Genomic DNA, 18,587 nt, shown 5'->3' with positions numbered 1-18,587 from the left:
TCCTTGTGTGTTAAAGTTTATAGAGATTGAGTTGGGTTGGGGAAATCACTTATTAAAAGAAAAATCAAAATAAGAAATAGGTTAATCTATATAACTTCATTTTGAAACCTACAAATATCTTGTATTTTTCAGGTTCTGAAAGAACAGGAACAGTACATTGCAACTCAGTATAAGGAGGCCATAGATACGGAGCAAGAATTGAGGCTAGCTCGGGAGCAGATGCAGAACTCCCACGCAGAATTGTTGGAGGCTCGTCGTCAACAAGTCCAAGCTCAGAGAGAGGTAGAAAGGCTCTCAAGTGAACTGGAGGAAATAAAGCAACTCTCTAAAGAAAAAGTAATCCCTATTTTAAATAATTTTACCTTACTAAAAATCTTTTTAAAATTTCAGCATTTACTTTTTTAGATTATAGATTATATTAACTTTTACACACACTGACTGTACTTCATGCTACTGAATTTTACACTTAGAACTGGTTAAAGTGGTAAATTTTATGTTATGTATATTTTGCTAAATAAAACGTTTTAAGAAGAGAAGTGTTATATTTAGTGTAGCCTAGTAATATAAATAAGAAGACCTTTGGAACTGAGTTTTGGCCAAACTCATTAGTTTTCAATAAATTGAGTTACAGAGTACTTTTGGATTTTCAAGTGAGTTAAGCTATCTTTTGGAAGAAAAAAAGCTAATCTTTCTTGAGTAAAATGTTTACATTTGTAGCTACTAAGTTTATAACTGTTATGAAACCTGTAGTCCAGAACCCTTACTGAGAGAAAGTACTTTTAATAACAAGAACAATAATATAAATTGTATTTGCCCAAGATTTGGTAGAAGGGTAACAACTTTGCTTAAAAATACTAGATTAGGGGCACCTGCGTGGCTCAGTGGTTAAAGCCTCTGTCTTTGGCTCAGGTCATGATCACAGGGTCCTGGGATCAAGCCCCCCACTGGGTTCTCTGCTCAGCGGGGAGCCTGCCTCCTCCTCCTCTCTCTCTGCCTGCCTCTCTGCCTACTTGTGATCTGTCTTTCAAATAAATAAAAAAAAAAAAATCTTAAAAAAAAAATACTAGATTGATATGCTTGGGTTAATTACTTAGACTTCTAGAAAAATGTTTTTATTGGTGTTTCAGAAAAGTGCCTGTGAGTCCTCTGATTTTTATTATGGTTACTAATACAGTATAGGAATTGCATTAAAGTATCTTTACATTTAATTTTGGTAAATTTAGTGCTTTTATTCACATACCTGGTTGGTTAGACTAATAAAGAATATATAAGGGGACATGCCTGGGTGGCTCAATTGGTTAAGTGTCTGCCCTGGGCTCAGGTTGTGATCCCAGGGTCTTGAGATGGGGTCTTGGGATAGAGTCCTGTGTTGGGCTCCCTGCTCAGTGGGGAGTCATCTTCTCTCTCTGCCTCTGCTCCTCCCCCGCTCATGCTTGTGCACTCTCTCTAATAAATATTTTTTTCTAATATTTTTAAAGAAAAAGAATATATAAGGAATTTTTATTAGACTATGTTGGGCATTTGCAAGTCTCTTAGGGAAAGCTCCTAGGAAGCTGTCTATTTTTATCTCATCTCTATCCTTATCAGTAGTATCTAAGTATAGTATAATTGATTTTCTGTGGATACAATAAGCTCAATTAATTGAAAAAGTGAAAGTGAGGAATTATTTATTTATTTATTTTTTTAAAAGATTTTATTTATTTATTTGACAGACAGAGATCACAAGTAGATAGAGAGGCAGGCAAAGAGAGAGAGGGAAGCAGGCTCCCCGCTGAGCAGAGAGCCCGATGTGGAACTCGATCCCAGGACCCTGAGATCATGACCTGAGCCGAAGGCAGCGGCTTAACCCACTGAGCCACCCAGGCGCCCAAAAGTGAGGAATTATTTAAAGGGACAGTTTAACATGTAAAAACGCTCAACAGCACTCAGCATCAGGGAAATACAAATCAAAACCATAATGAGATACCACCTCTCACCAGTCAGAATGGCTAAATTTAACAAGTCAGGAAATGACAGATATTGGCGAGGATGTGGAGAAAGGGGAACCTTTCTCATACACGGTTGGTGGGAATGTGAACTGGTGCAGCCATTCTGGAAAACAGTATGAAGATACCTCAAAAATTTGAAAATAGAGCTACCCTATGACCCAGCAATTACATTACTGAGTATTTACCCCACAAATACAAATGTAGTGATCCAGAGGGGCACCTGCACCCCAATGTTTATAGCAGCAATGTCCACAATTTCCAAACTATGGAAAGAGCCCAGATGTTCATCAACAGATGAATGGATAAAGAAGATGTATTTATATACAGTGGAATTCCACTCAGCATCAAAAAAAAAATGAAATCTTGCCATTTGCAACAATATGGATGGAACTATAGGGTATTATGCTAACTAAGTGAAATAAGTCAATCAGAGAAAGACAATTACCCTATGATTCACTGATAAGTGGAATTGAAGAAACAAAACAGTGGATCATAGCAGGAGAGAGGAAAAAATAAAACAAGAGGGAACCAGAGAGGGAGACAAACCATAAAAGACTCTTTATCATAGAAAACAAACTGAGGATTGCTGAAGGGGGTAGAGGTGAGGGGATGGGGTAACTGGGTGATAGACATTAAGGAAGGCATATGATGTAATGAGCACTGGATATTACATAAGACTGATGAATCACTGACCTCTACCTCTGAAACCAGTAATACATTATATGTCAATTAATTGAACTTAAATTAAAAATGGGGAAAGTACTTTTTTAAATTTTCTAAGTTTCATTTAAATTCAAGCTAGTTTCAGATGTAGAATTTAGTGATTCAGCACTTACAGACAACACCCAGTGCTCATCACAAGTGCCCTCCTTAATCCCCACCACCTCTTTACCCCATCCTTCCATCTATCCCTTCTCTGGTAACCATCAGTGGTCTATAGTTAAGCTTATATTTCTCGGGTTTCCTCTCTTTCCAGGCAACCCAGGTTTGTTTATTTTGTTTCTTAAATTACACATAAGTGAAGTCATATGGTATTTGTCTTTCTCTTACTTATTTCACTTAGCATAATTCTAGCTCTATCCACATCATTGCAAATGGCAAGATTTGATTCTTTTTATGACTGCATAATATTCCATTATATCTTTATAGTACATCTTTGTCCATTATCAGTTGATGCACATTTGGGCTCTTTCCATAATTTGGCTATTGCAGATAATACTGATATAAACATCAGGGTGCATGTATCCTTTGAATTAGTATTTTTTATATCCTTTGGGTAAATATCAAATAGTGCATTACTGGATCCTCAGGTAGTTCTATTTTTACCTTTCTGAGGAACCTCCACACTGTTTTCCAGAGTGGCTGCACCAGTTTGCATTCCCACCAGTAGTGTAAGAGGATTCCCCTTTCTCTGCATTCTCACCGACACCTTTCTCTGGATCCTTGTTTCTTGTGTTATTTTTGGCCATTTTGAGGTAGTATCTCATTGTAGTTTTGATTTGTTAAAATGATAGTTTAAAATATTTCAGCTCAAAACTCTAAATATGTATTCATGTGTAAATCTTTTAATTTAAGACCAAATCTTGTTGTGTGTGTGTGTGTGTGGGTACGTTCTTTGATTAGAATTCCACCTAATCTTTTTGCATTAACCATACTCCTAGTCCCTCATCTATTGCAATTCTGGTTTCTTTAAAGTAGAGTAAAAATTAAAAGACATTTTTAATCAGAGTATAACATCCTTATATTTTTACATGGGTTTCCCACAATATTTTACAACTCTTTTGATTGCTTCTAATTGAGTAAAAAATGTTTGACTCATTCAGTAAGCTGTCTCAAGGCACATAACTAATTTTTCATATAAAAACTTTCTTTTTGCATGTATATTTCCTCAATGTTCATAAATAATGTATATTAGAATTGCATAATTATAATAACAAGCACAACTAGCATAAATAGGTTTGGATAAACACAACTGACTCTTTTTCTTTTTAAAGATTTTATTTATATATTTGAGAGAGAGAGAGAGAGAGAGCGAGCGCACACACACTCATTAGTGGGGGGGAAGGGCACAGTGGGAAGCAGACTCCCTGCTGAGTGGGAAGCCTGACCATGCAGAGCTCAATCCCAGGACCCTGGGATCACAGCCTGAGCCAAAGGAAGATGCTTAACTGATTGAGCCACGCAGGCACCCCACAACTGACTCTTGATAAGCAAACAGTGCATTGGTGAATAAATAATGCACAGGCAAACCTTACAGTAGACTTATCTACTGAAGTTCAACATACTGTGGTTATTAGTTTGTTTTACAGAATGCATTGGCTAGTGAATTATTATTACATTGTGATAAACAGTATACTAATACAGTCCCAGTCTCTTAAGTGTCTAGATTTTAAAGTATACCATTTAATAAACTTTGTGTATGAGCACTTATATAGTATTATAAAAGATTAAACTACTTCCATAAATCCACATGAGTGGTTTAGCTATAATAACCAAATAACCTTTCCTTAATGTGTCATTTTAAGGAAGCTCATGGACACCATTTAGCTGAAGAATTGGGGGCTTCTCAAGTACGTGAAGCTCATTTAGAAGCAAGAATGCAAGCAGAAATCAAGAAAGTGTCAGCAGAAGTAGAAATCCTCAAGAAGCTTATCATCTGGAGGTAAAGGAAAATGTAATTGTTCCACTACTGCCCTGCTACAGAAGTGGATTGAACTATCTAAACAAAACTATACGTCTAGCTTCTAAGTGTTCATTATAGAATAATTCATTATGGTCTTCATTTCTGGAAGCTTAATATAATTCCACTTCATATCCAGTGAGTTCATGCACTGTGGGGTTAAGAGCTTAAAGTCTTGAGGTAGGTAGTCTAGTTCCAAATTCTCAGCTTATCACCTGGCACTTAGTGGACCTCGAGCAATTAACATCTCTGTCTAAAATGGGCAAAATAATCATCTGTACCTCACAGAACTGGATTAAATGAATTAAATGGATTCAATGAATATAGTTAAAGGTCTTAGGCCCAGAAGCCGGCTCATCATCATCAATCATGTTATAAATAGCACTTGCCAAACTAACGAGATATTTAGTAAACAACATAAGTAGTTCATGTGCCTATGAATCTACAATGCTTTGCACTTTCCAACATTTGTTTGATAGTAAGTTAGAGAGGCAAAATTAGAACCTGATGCTTTTTTATCTATCTAGTATGTCCTGAGCCTTTATAGAAATGAACAGTGTTATCAATTAGAATAGCACTGCTTGTCTTTTAAAAACTATATCTAACAATATCTAAAATGTATGTATTAGAACTAAATAAATTACTTATAGAGTTCTAATAAAGGCATTTTTCTATATGAAAAGGATTACAACTACATTCACAATACTTTCAAAGGAGTTTGGGACTATCATATTTGTGAGAGATTGTAAGGATTGTAGTCACTGGTCACTATGTCTTGCTTCAATGTGTTTAGATCAGATCTCTTTGAAAACATTGTGTCTGCCAAACAAAACATATTGCAAGCTGAATCCAGTTAACAGGCTAAGAGATTTCAGTCTTTGGTCTTTAAAGACAAATGGAATGCTGTTGGATTCAACATAATTATTTAATAAGTAAATATTAGCTACTCAACCAAGTGACCATCAGTAATAACTAGTCCAGCTAGAGTGTTTACCAGCAAGTATTCTTTGCATTTTTATTATGTAATCTTTACTCTACCTTTATTTCTTTTTTTAATCATTTTTTTAAAAATTTATTTCAGCATAACAGTATTCATTGTTTTTGCACCACACCCAGTGCTCCATGCAGTCCGTGCCCTCTCTGATACCCACCACCTGGTTCCCCCAACCTCCCAACCCCCCACCTCTTCAAACCCTTCAGATTGTTTTCAGAGTCCATAGTCTCTCATGGTTCACCTCCCCTTCCAATTTCCCCCAACTCCCTTCTCCTAACTCCCATGTCCTCCATGCTATTTGTTATGCTCCACAAATAAGTGAAACCATATGATAATTGACTCTCCCTGCTTGACTTATTTCACTCAGCATAATCTCTTCCAGTCCCGTCCATGTTGCTACAAAAGTTGGGTATTCATCCTTTCTGATGGAGGCATAATACTCCATAGTGTAAACAGACCACATCTTCCTTATCCATTCGTCCGTTGAAGGGCGTCTTGGCCTTCCACAGTTTGGCGACCGTGGCCATTGCTGCTATAAACATTGGGGTACAGATGGCCCTTCTTTTCACTACATCTGTATCTTTGGGGTAAATACCCAGTAGTGCAATGGCAGGGTCATAGGGAAGCTCTATTTTTAATTTCTTGAGGAATCTCCACACTGTTCTCCAAAGAGGCTGCACCAACTTGCATTCCCACCAACAGTGTAAGAGGGTTCCCCTTTCTCCACATCCCCTCCACACATGTGTTTCCTGTCTTGCTAATTTTGGTCATTCTAACTGGTGTAAGGTGATATCTCAATGTGGTTTTAATTTGAATCTCCTGATGGCTAGTGATGATGAACATTTTGTCATGTGTCTGATAGCCATTTGTATGTCTACTTTTATTTCTTATTATTCAATTTTTTTTTGTTTTTTGCACTGTATTTATTTTTTTTAATTTTTTATTTTTTCAGCGTAACAGTATTATTTTTGCACCAGTTTTTTGCTTTAAGTTTTTTAAGCCCTCTGAAATAATTTATAAGCAGGTAGTACATAAAATGAATTGTAAAAATAGGTTTTAATGTTGCTGTTTAATATTTGATACTGTTTTATATGTATAATATAAAAATTTGTAGTATGTTTTTATCCTCTTTGGTACTTGACAAAGATTTATTTTTAAAGCATGTATGTTGTTTGAATATAAAAATGAAGGAATAAATCATTAAAGTAACAAAGTTAGTAAAAAGGATTAATAATTTTTAACAGCATTTTAAAAATTATAGGCTTCAGAATTGTCAGAAAAGTCAATAATAATTGCAAAAGTCCTAATATTTTTTTCAAAGATTTTATTTATTTATTTTTATGAGAGAAAGAGAGTGAGCACAAGCACAGGGAGGTGGCAGTCAGAGGGAGGGGGAGAGGTAGACTCCCTGCTGAGCAGGGAGCCTGATGCAGGACTTAATCCCAGGACCCTAGGATCATGACCTGAGCAGAAGGCAGAAGCCGAACCCATTGAGCTACCCAAGTGCCCCCCTATATTTTTGATAAGAAATAGATTTTTTTTTAAAGATTTTATTTATTTATTTGACAGAGATCACAAGTAGGCAGAGATGCAGGCAGAGAGAGCGAGGAGGAAGCAGGCCCCCCGCTGAGCAGAGAGCCCGATGTGGGGCTCGATCCCAGGACCCCTGAGATCACGACACGAGCCGAAGGCAGAGGCTTAACCCACTGAGCCACCCAGGCGCCCCAAGAAATAGATTTTTTTTTTTTAAGTTTTTATTATGGAAAATTTGAAAGAATGGTATAAATCCTCCTATATTTATTATTCAACTTTAATAATTGCCAACCTATTGGCCAATGTGATTTCATCTATAAGTATGCTGACAATTTCTTTTTTTTTTTCTTTTTTTCTTTTTTTTTTTTAAAGATTTTTTATTTATTTATTTGACAGAGAGAGAGCACAAGCAGGCAGAGAGGCAGGCAGAGAGAGAGGAGGAAGCAGGCTCCCTGCTGAGCAGAGAGCCCGATGCGGGGCTCGATCCAGGACCCTGAGATCATGACCTGAGCCGAAGGCAGCGGCTTAACCCACTGAGCCACCGAGGCGCCCCTGACAATTTCTTTTTAAAAGGGAGTACTTTTGGGCGCCTGGGGGGCTCAGTTGATTAAGTGGCTGCCTTAGGCTCAGGTCATTATCCTGGGGTCCTGGGATCAAGTCCCACATTGGGCTCCCTGCTCACTGGAAGGCCTACTTCTCCCTCTCCCTCTGCCTCCTGCTCTGCCTACTTGTACTCTCTCCCTGTCAAATAAATAAATAAAATCTTAAAAAAGGGGTGGGGGCAGAATACTTTTGAGAATGAAAAAGGATGCTGTTCTTAACTACACCAGAATGCCAAGCATAAAACCTGGTGAGTCTCAAGCAAACTGGGAAGTATGATCACCACATCTCACTCACTTCCCTTCCCCCACATATCTCTCTCTATTTGAAGCAAATCTCACACATCATTATTTCATCAGTAAACATTTCGGTAACTCTAAAAGATAAGTGCTATTTTAAAAACAACCACAATACTATCATCACACCTAAAAATTGAGAATAACTTGTGAATATTATCAAATACCCATCATTTGTTCACATTTTCCCAATTGTCACAAAAATGTCTATATAGGTAAAGTGGTTCAAATCAGAAACAAAAACAGCCCATTGTATGTGGCTAACTGTTCTTAGGTAAATTTAAGACCATAGGTTTCTTCTTCCCCTTTTTTCCTCTAATTGGTTATTTGTTGAGAAGTCAGATGTTTGTACCTATAAACAGAATTTACTTTAATACAAATGGAAGTGAAAAGTATTAGAATATTTTCGAAACCAACTCCTATTTTTTTCCTTTTCTTTTTCAATTTTGGGGCTGTGTAGATGATGTCACATCAAGAGAACCATGCAAAGTGGAAGATTTCTGCTGACTCTCAAAAGACTTCTGTTCAGCAACTAAATGAACAGTTAGAGAAGGCAAAACTGGAATTAGAAGAAGCACAGGACACCGTAAGCAATTTGCATCAACAAGTCCAAGATAGGAATGAAGTAATTGAAGCTACAAATGAAGCATTACTTATTAAAGTAAGTAAACATATAGAAGTACGTAAAATACAAGTACATTTATGACTTGTTTTCCCTGTCCTTATAGTTTATAAAGGAAAATATGATCAAATGTTGAACAGTTTGAATAAAAAGCATTTTATTTAGAAGATATTGGGTGTGGGAATTATGAGTATGATGTATATCATATTACCCCAGGAGAAATAATTTTTAAGTTCAAACATAAAAAGTTTTAAATATATTTTTTTGGTAAGAAAATTTTTCTGCTCTCTTAGCAAATTTCAGTTATATAATACCTGAATTACCAACTGTAGTCACCATGTTATACATTAGATCCTTAGACCTTATTCATCTTTTAGTTAAAAGGTTATACTGTTTCATTAACCTCTCACTATTTCCACCACTGCCTAGCAACCCCTGCTGTTTCATTATCATGTTATGTCACCATATAGTACGTCATTAGTTTTTTTTGTTTTTTTTTTTTTAAAGATTTTATTTATTTATTTGACAGAGAGAGATCACAAGCAGGCAGAGAGGCAGGCAGAGAGACAGGAGGAAGCAGGCTCCCTGCTGAGCAGAGAGCCCGATGCGGGACTCGATCCCAGGACTCCGAGATCATGACCTGAGCAGAAGGCAGCGGCTTAACCCACTGAGCCACCCAGGCGCCCCGTCATTAGTTTTTGATGTAGTGTTCAATGATTCATTGTTGTTGTTGTTGTTGTTGTTGTTGTTTTTTAAAGATTTTATTTATTTGACAGAGAGAAATCACAAGCAGGCAGAGAGGCAGGCAGAGAGAGAGGAGGAAGCAGGCTCGCCGCTGAGCAGAAAGCCCGATGCGGGGCTTGAACCCAGGACCTGGGATCATGACCTGAGCCGAAAGCAGCGGCTTAACCCACTGAGCCACCCAGGCGCCCCATTGTTGTTGTTTTTTTTAAAAGTTATTTATTGGGACACCTGGGTGGCTCAGTTGGTTAAGCAGCTGCCTTCGGCTCAGGTCATGATCCCAGCGTCCTGGGATCGAGTCCCACATCGGGCTCCTTGCTTGGCGGGGAGCCTGCTTCTCCCTCTGCCTGCCATTCTGTCTGCCTGTGCTTGCTCTCTCTCCCTCTCTCTCTGACAAATAAATTTAAAAAAAGAAAAAAAAATAAAAGTTATTTATTTATTTATTTATTTATTTGACACACAGAGATCACAAGTAGGCAAAGGCAGGCAGAGAGAAAGGAGGAAGCAGGCTCCCTGCTGAGCAGAGAGCCCGATGCAGGGCTCAATCCCAGGACCCTGGGATCGTGACCTAAGCCAAAGGCAGAGGCTTTAACCCACTGAGCCACCCAGGCGCCCCTATGATTCATTGTTTATGTGTAACATCCAGTGCTCCGTGCAATATGTCCCCTGTTTAATACCCATCACCATCATCATCTGCTGTTTCTGAGTTTGATTCTTTTTTTTTTTTTTTTTTTTAGACTCCACATACAAGTGATACCATGAACTGTTTTTCTCTGTTTTATTTAATTTAGCATAATGCCCTCAAGGTCCATCCATGTTGTCGCAAATAAGGTGTCCTTTCTCATGGTTGAATAATAGTCCACTGTGTGTATCTACATACCATCCATTCATCTGTTGATGAACACTTTGGTTGTTTGCTTAACTTGGCTGTGATGCTGCCATGAATGAACTTGTAAATACATGTCTCTTTGATATCCTGTATTAATTCCCTTTGTGTATGTACCCAAAACTGGTATTGTAGCATCATATGGTAGTTCTAATTTTAATTTTTTCCAGAACCTTCATACTGTTTTTCACAGTGGCTGTCCCAATTTACATTCCCACCAACAGTGCACAAAGGTTCCCTTGTCTCCACACCCACACCAACACTTGTTATCTCTGAGTTTTTGGTGGTTGTTGGGTTTGTTTTTTTAATACTAGCCATTCTCACAGGTATGAGGTAGTATCTCATTATGGTTCTGATTTGCATTTCCCTGATGATGAGTGACGTTGAGCACCTTTTCATGTACCTGTTGCCTGTCTATATGTCGTCTTCAGAAAAATATCTGTTCAGTTCCTCTGCCAACTTTTAATTGTATTTGGGTTTTGAGTTGTATGAATTCTTAATATATTTCAGATATTCACCCTTTATCAGATAGATGATTTGCAGATATTTTCTCCCTTTATGTAGGTTGTCTTTTCATTTTGATAGTTTACACTACGTTGCAGAGCTTTTTAGTTGAATATAGTCCCATTTGTTTATATCTGCTTTCATTGCCCTTGTTTTTGTGTCAGATCCAAAAAATTATTGCCAAACTTGATATCATGTAGCTTAACCCATACTTTTTCTCCTAGGAAATTTATGGTTTCTTTTAAGTGTTTCATCCATTTGGAGTTGATTTTTGTGTATGGTGTAAGATGGTGATGCAGTTTTTTCTTTTTGCATCTGACTGTGCAGTTTTCCCAGCACAACTTGTAGAGAAACTATACTTTTCCCATTGTGTATTCTTGGCTCCTTTGTCATAAGTTAATTTGCTGTGTATGCATGGGCTCATTCCTGCACTCTCTGTTTTGTTCCATCGATCCATGTATCCATTTAAATACCATTACCGTACTTTTTTATTACTATAGCTTTGTAATATGGATTGAAAGGAAGAAGTGTGATGCCTCCAGCTTTCTTCTTTTTTCTTAAGATTACTTTAGATATTTAGGTCTTTTCTGGTTCCATACAGATTTTAGGATTGTTCTGTTTCTTTGAAAAATGCCACTGGAATTTGGATGGGGATTGAACTGAATCTGTGAATTGCTTTGCCACCCAGGTGCCCCTTTATTTTATCTTTTTAAAACAGTATTATGCAGGGGCACATGGGTGGCTCAGTGAGTTAAGCCTCTGCCTTCAGCTCAGGTCATGATCCCAGGGTCCTGGGATCGAGCCCCACATCAGGCTCTCTGCTCAGCAGGGAGCCTGCTTCCCCCTCTCTCTGCTTGCTTCTCTGCCTACCTGTGATCTTTTTCTCTCTGTCAAATAAGTAAATAAAATCTTAAAAAAAAAAAAAAAAGAATATTATGCAGCCATCAAAAAACCCTGAAATCTGGCAATTTGGAACTTGGATGGAACTAGAGAATACTAGGTTAAGCAAAGTAAGTCAATCAGAGAGGGACGATTATCATATGATCTCACTGATTTGAGGAATTTGAGAAATAAGACACAAGATCATAGGGGAAGGGAGGGGAAAATGAAACAAGACGAAACCAGAGTGGGAAATAAACCTTAAGAGACTCTTGGTCTCAGGAAACATACTGAGGGTTTCTGGAGTGGAAAGGAGTGGGAGGGATGGGGTGGCTGGGTGATGGACATTGGGGAGGATATGTGCTATGGTGAGCACTGTGAATTGTGTAAGACTGATGATTCACAGACCTGTACCCCTGAAACAAATAATACATTATATGTTAATTAAAAAAAAAAAAAGCCCTCTGCTCAGTTTTACTGACCTTTTCTGTTGTCTTTTTATTCTCTATTTCTGCTCTTATCTTTGTTATTTCCCCTTCTCCTAACTTTGGGTTTAGTTTGTTCTTTTTCTAGTTCCTTAAAGTGTGAAGTTAGGTTATTTGCAATCTTTCTTGTTTTCTAATGTAGGTGTTATCACTATGAACTTCCCTCTTAAAAATGTTTTTGCTATATCTCATAATTTTTGGTATTTTGTATTTCCATTCTCATTTGCCTTGAGATGATTTTTTTAAATTTCTTTAGCCTATTGGCTGTTCTGTAGTGTATTTTTTAATGCCCACATAATTGTGAACTGTCAGTTTTCTTATAATTTATTTTTGGTTTTATACCATTGTGGTTGGAATATATTAATATTTCAGTCTTCTAAAATTTATTAAGACTTGTTCTGTGGCCTAACACATGGTTTACCTTGGAGAATGTTCCTTGTATATTTGAGAAGAATGTATACAGGCCTTATGCTGTATGGAATGTTCTGCAAATGTCTGTTAAGTGCATTTGATCTGATGTGTGGTTCAAGTCCAATTTTTCCTTATTGATTTTTCTGCCTTGATCTACCCATTGATGAAAATGGGGTATTTAAGTCCCCTACCATTATTATATTTCTGTCTTTTTCTTCCCTCATGTCTGTTAATGTTTGCTTTATATATTTATATACATTTATATATGTTTTTTGGCTCATAAATATTTATATAATGTGCTCTTATTATTAGTTTGATCCCTTTGTCATTATATAATGACATTCTTTGTCTTAGAGTTTTGGCTTCAAGATTGTTTTTTCTGATGTAGGTATAGCTATACCAGTATTCATTTGATTTCCATTTATATGGGATATATTTTTTTATCTATATATATTATTTAAATGTTATTTTATTTTAAATTCCAATATAGTTAACATACAGTGTTTTGCTAGTTTTCCGTGTACGACATAGTGATTAGGCACTTCTGTACATCACCCCGTGCTCATTATGACAAGTGGTCTTCTTAATCCCCATCACCTATTTTCCCCATCCTCCCACCCACCTCCCATCTAGTAACCATCAGTTTGTTCTCTGTAGTTAAGGGTCTGTTTGTTGGTTTATCTATCTCTTTTTTTTTTCCTTTGCTTGTTTAATATGTTTCTTAAGTTCCACATATGAGTGAAATCATATAGGGTATTTGTCTTTGTCTAACTGACTTAATTCACTTAGCATTATACTCTCTAGCTCCATCTATGTCATTGCAAATGGTAAGATTTCACTTTTAATGGGTGAATAATATTCCATTGTATGTATATGCCATATCTTCTTTATTCAGTCATCTTTCAGTGGACACAGGCTGCTTCCATATTTTGGCTCTTGTAAATAATGCTGCAATAAACATAGGGGTGCATGTATCCCTTTTAATTAGTGTTTTTATATTTTGGGGGTAAATGTCCACTAGTGCAGTTTATGGGTCATATAGTAACTCTATTTTTATTTATTTTTTTAATTTTTTATTTGAGAGAGAGAGAATGCATGAGAGGGGAGTGATCAGAGGGACAAACAGACTCCCTGCTGAGCTGGGAGCCTGATGTGGGACTCGATTCCTGAACTCCAGGATCATGACCCAAGCCAAAGGCAGTTGTTTAACCAACTGTGCTACACAAGCCCCCCAATTTTAGTTTTTTGAGGAACCTCCATACTGGTTTCCACAGTGGCTGCACCAGTTTTCATTCCTACCAACAATGCAAGAGGGTTCCTTTTTCTTTACATCTTTGCCAACACTTTGTGTTTCTTGAGTTGTTGATTTTTAGCTATTTACACAAGTGTGATATGATCTCATTGCGGTTTTGATTTGCATTTCCCTAAGAATCACTTACATTGAGCATCTTTCATTTTGTCTATTAGCCATCTATATGTCGTACTTGGAGAAATGTCTGTTCATGTCTTCCTCCCATTTTTAAATTGGATTATTTGGTTTTTTGAAGTTGAGTTGTATAAGTTCTTTATGTATTTTGGATACTAACCCTTTGTCAGATATGTCATTTATAATTATCTTCTCCCATTCCATTAGTTTTGTTGTTTACTTTGCCATGCAGAAGTTTTGTTTGTTTGTTTTTTAAGATTTTATTTACTTGAGAGAGAGACAGATTGAAAGAGAGACCAAGCTCGAGTCAGGGGGAAGGGAAGAGAGAGAGGGAGAAGCAGGCTCCCTCTCAGGAGGGACGTGGAGCTCCATCCCAGGACTCCCCTGGGATCATGACCTGAACTGAAGGCAGATACTTAACTGACTGAGCCACCCATGCACCTGTGCAGAAGCTTTTTATTTTGATGAAGCCCCAATAGTTTATTTTTTCTTCTGTTTCCCTTACCTTAGAAGGCATATTTTAGAAAAGTATTGCTACAGCTGATGTCAGAGAAATTACTGCCTGTGCTCTGCTCTAGGGTTTTTATGGTTTCAGGTCTCATATTTAGGTCTTTAATCCATTTTGAGTTTATATTTGTGTATGGTGTAAAAAGTGGCCCAAGGGATGCCTGGGTGGCTCAGTTGGTTGGACGACTGCCTTTGGCTCAGGTCATGATCCCAGAGTGCTGGGATCGAGTCCCGCATCGGGCTCCCAGCTCCACGGGGAGTCTGCTTCTCTCTCTGACCTTCTCCTCGCTCATGCTCTCTCTCACTGTCTCTCTCTCTCTCAAATAAATAAATAAAATCTTTAATAAAAAAAAAAGTGGCCCAAATTCATTTTTTTGCATGCAGCTATCCAATTTTCCCAACAACGTTTATTGAAGAGATGGTCTTTTTCCCATTGCATATTCTTTCCTCCTTTGTCAAAGATTAATTGATCATATAATTGTGGGTATATTTCTGGGCTCTCTCTTCTGTTCTCTGGATCTATAGGTCTGTTTTTGTGCCAGTACCATACTCTTGATTACTATGGGTTTGTAGGACATCTTGAAATCTGGGATTATGATACCTCCAGTTTTGTTCTTCTTTTTCAAGATTTCTTTGGCTATTCAGGGTCTTTCATGGTTCCATACAAATTTTAGGATTATTTGTTATAGTTCAGTGAAAAATGCTGTTGGTATTTTGACAGGGATTGCATAAAATCTGTAGATGGCTTTGGGTAGTGTGGATATTTTTACAATATTTGTTCTTCCAATCCATGAGCATGGAATATCTTTCCATTTCTTTGTGTAATTTTCAATTTTTTTTCATCAGTGTTTATGGTTTTCAGAGTATAGGTCTTATACCTCCTTGGTTAAGTTTATTCCTAGGTATTTTATTACTTTTGGTACAATTGTAAATGGCACTGTTAATTTCTTCTTCTTAATTTCTCTTTCTGCTACTTCATTAGTACTATATGGAAATGCAGTGTATATCTGAATATTGATTTTTGTATTGTGCAACCTTATTGAATTCATTTATCAATTCTAGTAGTTTTTTGGTGAAGTCTTTAGAGTTCTATATATAGTATCGTGTCATCTACAAATAGTGATGATTCTTAATTTGGATGCATTTTTTTCCTTGTCTGATTACTGTGGCTAGGACTTCTAATACTGTGTTGAATAAAAGTAGTGAGAGTGGACATTCTTGTCTTATTCCCAGTCTTAGGGGAAAAGCTCTGAGTTTTTCCCCATTGAGTATGGTGTTAGCTATAGGTTTTTGACATATGGCCTTTATTATGTTGAGGTATGTTCCCTCTAAAAGTTTGTTGAGAGTTTCTATCATGAATGGATGTTGTACTTTGTCAAATGCTTTTTCTGTGTCTAATGAAATGATCAATTGGTTCTTATCCTTTCTAGTGTTGATGTGATGTATCACATTGACTGATTTATGAATAGCAAACAGCATTTGCATCTCCAGAATGAATCCCACTTGATTGTGGTGAATGATTTTTTTAATGTATTGTTAGATTCAATTTACTAATATTTTATTGAGAATTTTTAAAATTTAAATTCAATTAGCCAACATATAGTACATCATTAGTTTCATACGTAGAGTTCAGTAATTCATCAGTTGCGTTTAACACACAGTGCTTCTCACATCACATGCCCTCCTTAATGCCCATCAATTACCCCAACCCCCGTCCACCTCCCCTCCAGCAACCCTCGGTTTGTTTCTTATAGTTAAGAGCCTCTCATGGATTTTCTCCCTCTCTGATGACTTCCTATTCAGTTTTCCCTCCCTTCCTCTATAATTCTCTGCACTGTTTCTTAAATTCCACACAGGAGTGCATCTGTGTTCATCAGTGATACTGGCCAGTAGTTCTTTTTTTTATAGTGTCTTTAATTTTGGTATCAAGGTAATGCTGGACTCATAGAGTTTGGAAGTTCTCCTTCCTCTCGTATCTCTTGGAATAGTTTGAGAAGAATAGGTATTAATAACTCTTTTTTAAATGTTTGGTAGAATTCACCAACTGGTCCTGAACTTTTGCTTCTTGGGAGTTGATTACTGAATCAATTTGATTGTTGGTAATTAGCATGTTCAAATTTTCTATTACTGAATGGGAAGAAATCAGAGAGGGAGACAAACCATGAGACTCTTGACTTCAGGATGCAAACGAGGTTTACAGATAGGGAGGTGGATGGGGGAATGGGGTAACTGTATGATGGGCATTAAGGAGGGCACATGATGTGATGAGCATAGGGTGTTAAAACCCAACTAATGAATCATCGAACACTTTATCAAAAACTAATGAGGTACTATACGTTGGCTAATTGAATTTGAAAAAGATAAAATGAAAAATTTCTTGATTGTTTTTTTCTTTTAGTAGTTTGAATATATCATGCTATTATCTTCTGACCTGCAAAGTTTCTGCTGAAAAATCAGCTAATAGCCTTATAGGGTCCCTTGTATGTACCTATTTTCTTTTGCTGCTTTTAAAAATTCTCTCTTTAGCACTACTTTTTGCCATTTTAATTACTATTGTCTTGGTTTGGACCAATGGGGGTTGATCTTGGTGGGGGGGGTCTATGTGCCTCCTGGATCTAGGTATCTGTTTCCCTCCCCAGATTTAGGAAGTTTTAAGCCATTACTTCTTTATTTTTTTTAATTTTTTAAAAAATATTTTATTTATTTATTTGACAGAGAGAGATCACAAGTAGGCAGAGAGGCAGGCAGAGAGAGAGAGAGGGAAGCAGGCTTCCTGCTGAACAGAGAGCCTGATGTGGGACTCGATCCCAGGACCCTGAGATCATGACCTGAGCTGAAGGCAGTGGTTTAACCCACTGAGCCACCCGGGTGCCCACTGTTACTACTTTAAATAAATTTTCTGCCCCCTCTTCTCTCTTCCTGGGATCCCTATAATGTGACTGTTACTACCCTTGATGGTGTTGTAGAGTTTCCTTAATCAATGGTTTTTTATTGTTCTTTTTTCTCTCCCTGTTAAGCTTGTTTTCCATTACTTTGTCCTACAGGTCCTTGATCTGTTCTGTTTCCTTTGGTCTACTATTTATTCCCTTTAATATATTTTTAATTTCAGTTATTCAGTTCTTCATCTCTGACTGGTTCTTTTTAATGTATTCTGTCTCTATTGAGGGTGTCAATGTGAGGTCCTCCACTCCTAAGTCTAGTGAGTATGTTGTTTATTTTTAAGATTTTATTTATTTGTGGGTGGGGGGAGGCAGAGGGAGAAGCAGGCTCCCTGCTGAGCAAAGAGCCTGATGTGAGACTTGATCCCAGGACCCTGGAATCATGACCCAAGCCGAAGGTCAACGGAGCCACCCAGGCGTCCCCCAGTAAGTATCTTTATGTATGACTATTACTTTAAATTCTCCATCAGGCATATTATCTCTGTTTCCTTAAGCTTTCTTGCTGTGATTTTGTCCTGTTCTTTCATTTGAGATAAATTCCTCTACCACCTCAGTTTGTCTTTCTGTATCTATTTCTATGTTAGGAAAGTCAGCTATGTCTTTTGATCTTGAAAGTCACAGCCTAATGAAGATGATGTTCTGTAGTGCCCTGCATTGCAATATCCCCTGTTCACCAGAACCTCGTGCTTCAGGGGTGTCTCTTAAGTGTGTCATATGTGCCCTACTATTGTGGCTAAGCTGCATTTGCCTTCAGTAGTTTCCAATAGCTTTCTTTGCCTGTTGTGGGCAGGATTTGGTCCCTGTTTTGGTAGTCAGCCAGTCTGGGGCTGCCTTGGGCTTGAGTTGAGTCAGACCAGGCATTTGCCTGATCTGCAGGGTGTTTTCTGTGTTGTTCCCCTGAGAAGCTTTTGTTAGTGGGCGAGGCCTGCAGTCAGACCAGATGTCTGCCTCCACCCCACTGATGGGGCCACAGTTGTATTGGTGTGTGTGGTTATCTTCCTTTCTTCCTGGTCAAGGAGTCCCTTTGGAGTGGTGTTGACCCTTGTCAGGGCTGCTTTTGCACTGCTAACTTGCGCTACCACTTTGGATGGACTCC

At 37.6% G+C, this 18,587-nt stretch overlaps 1 protein-coding gene across 1 annotated transcript in view; it reads left to right on the top strand.

The window, feature by feature from the left end:
* Positions 1-18,587, top strand: part of CCDC18 (coiled-coil domain containing 18) — a 112,966-nt gene that overhangs the window by 80,507 nt on the left and 13,872 nt on the right. Inside the window, 4 exon segments of the mRNA XM_047725455.1 lie at positions 133-336; positions 4,514-4,628; positions 4,631-4,650; positions 8,552-8,752. Of these exon segments, the coding sequence (XP_047581411.1) occupies positions 133-336; positions 4,514-4,628; positions 4,631-4,650; positions 8,552-8,752 (540 nt within the window).

This window comes from Lutra lutra, chromosome 4 (genome assembly GCF_902655055.1).
Source record: "Lutra lutra chromosome 4, mLutLut1.2, whole genome shotgun sequence".
Classification (NCBI taxonomy): Eukaryota; Metazoa; Chordata; class Mammalia; order Carnivora; family Mustelidae; genus Lutra; species Lutra lutra.
Note: the sequence above shows the minus strand (reverse complement) of the source record. Positions and strands in the feature narration are given on the sequence as shown.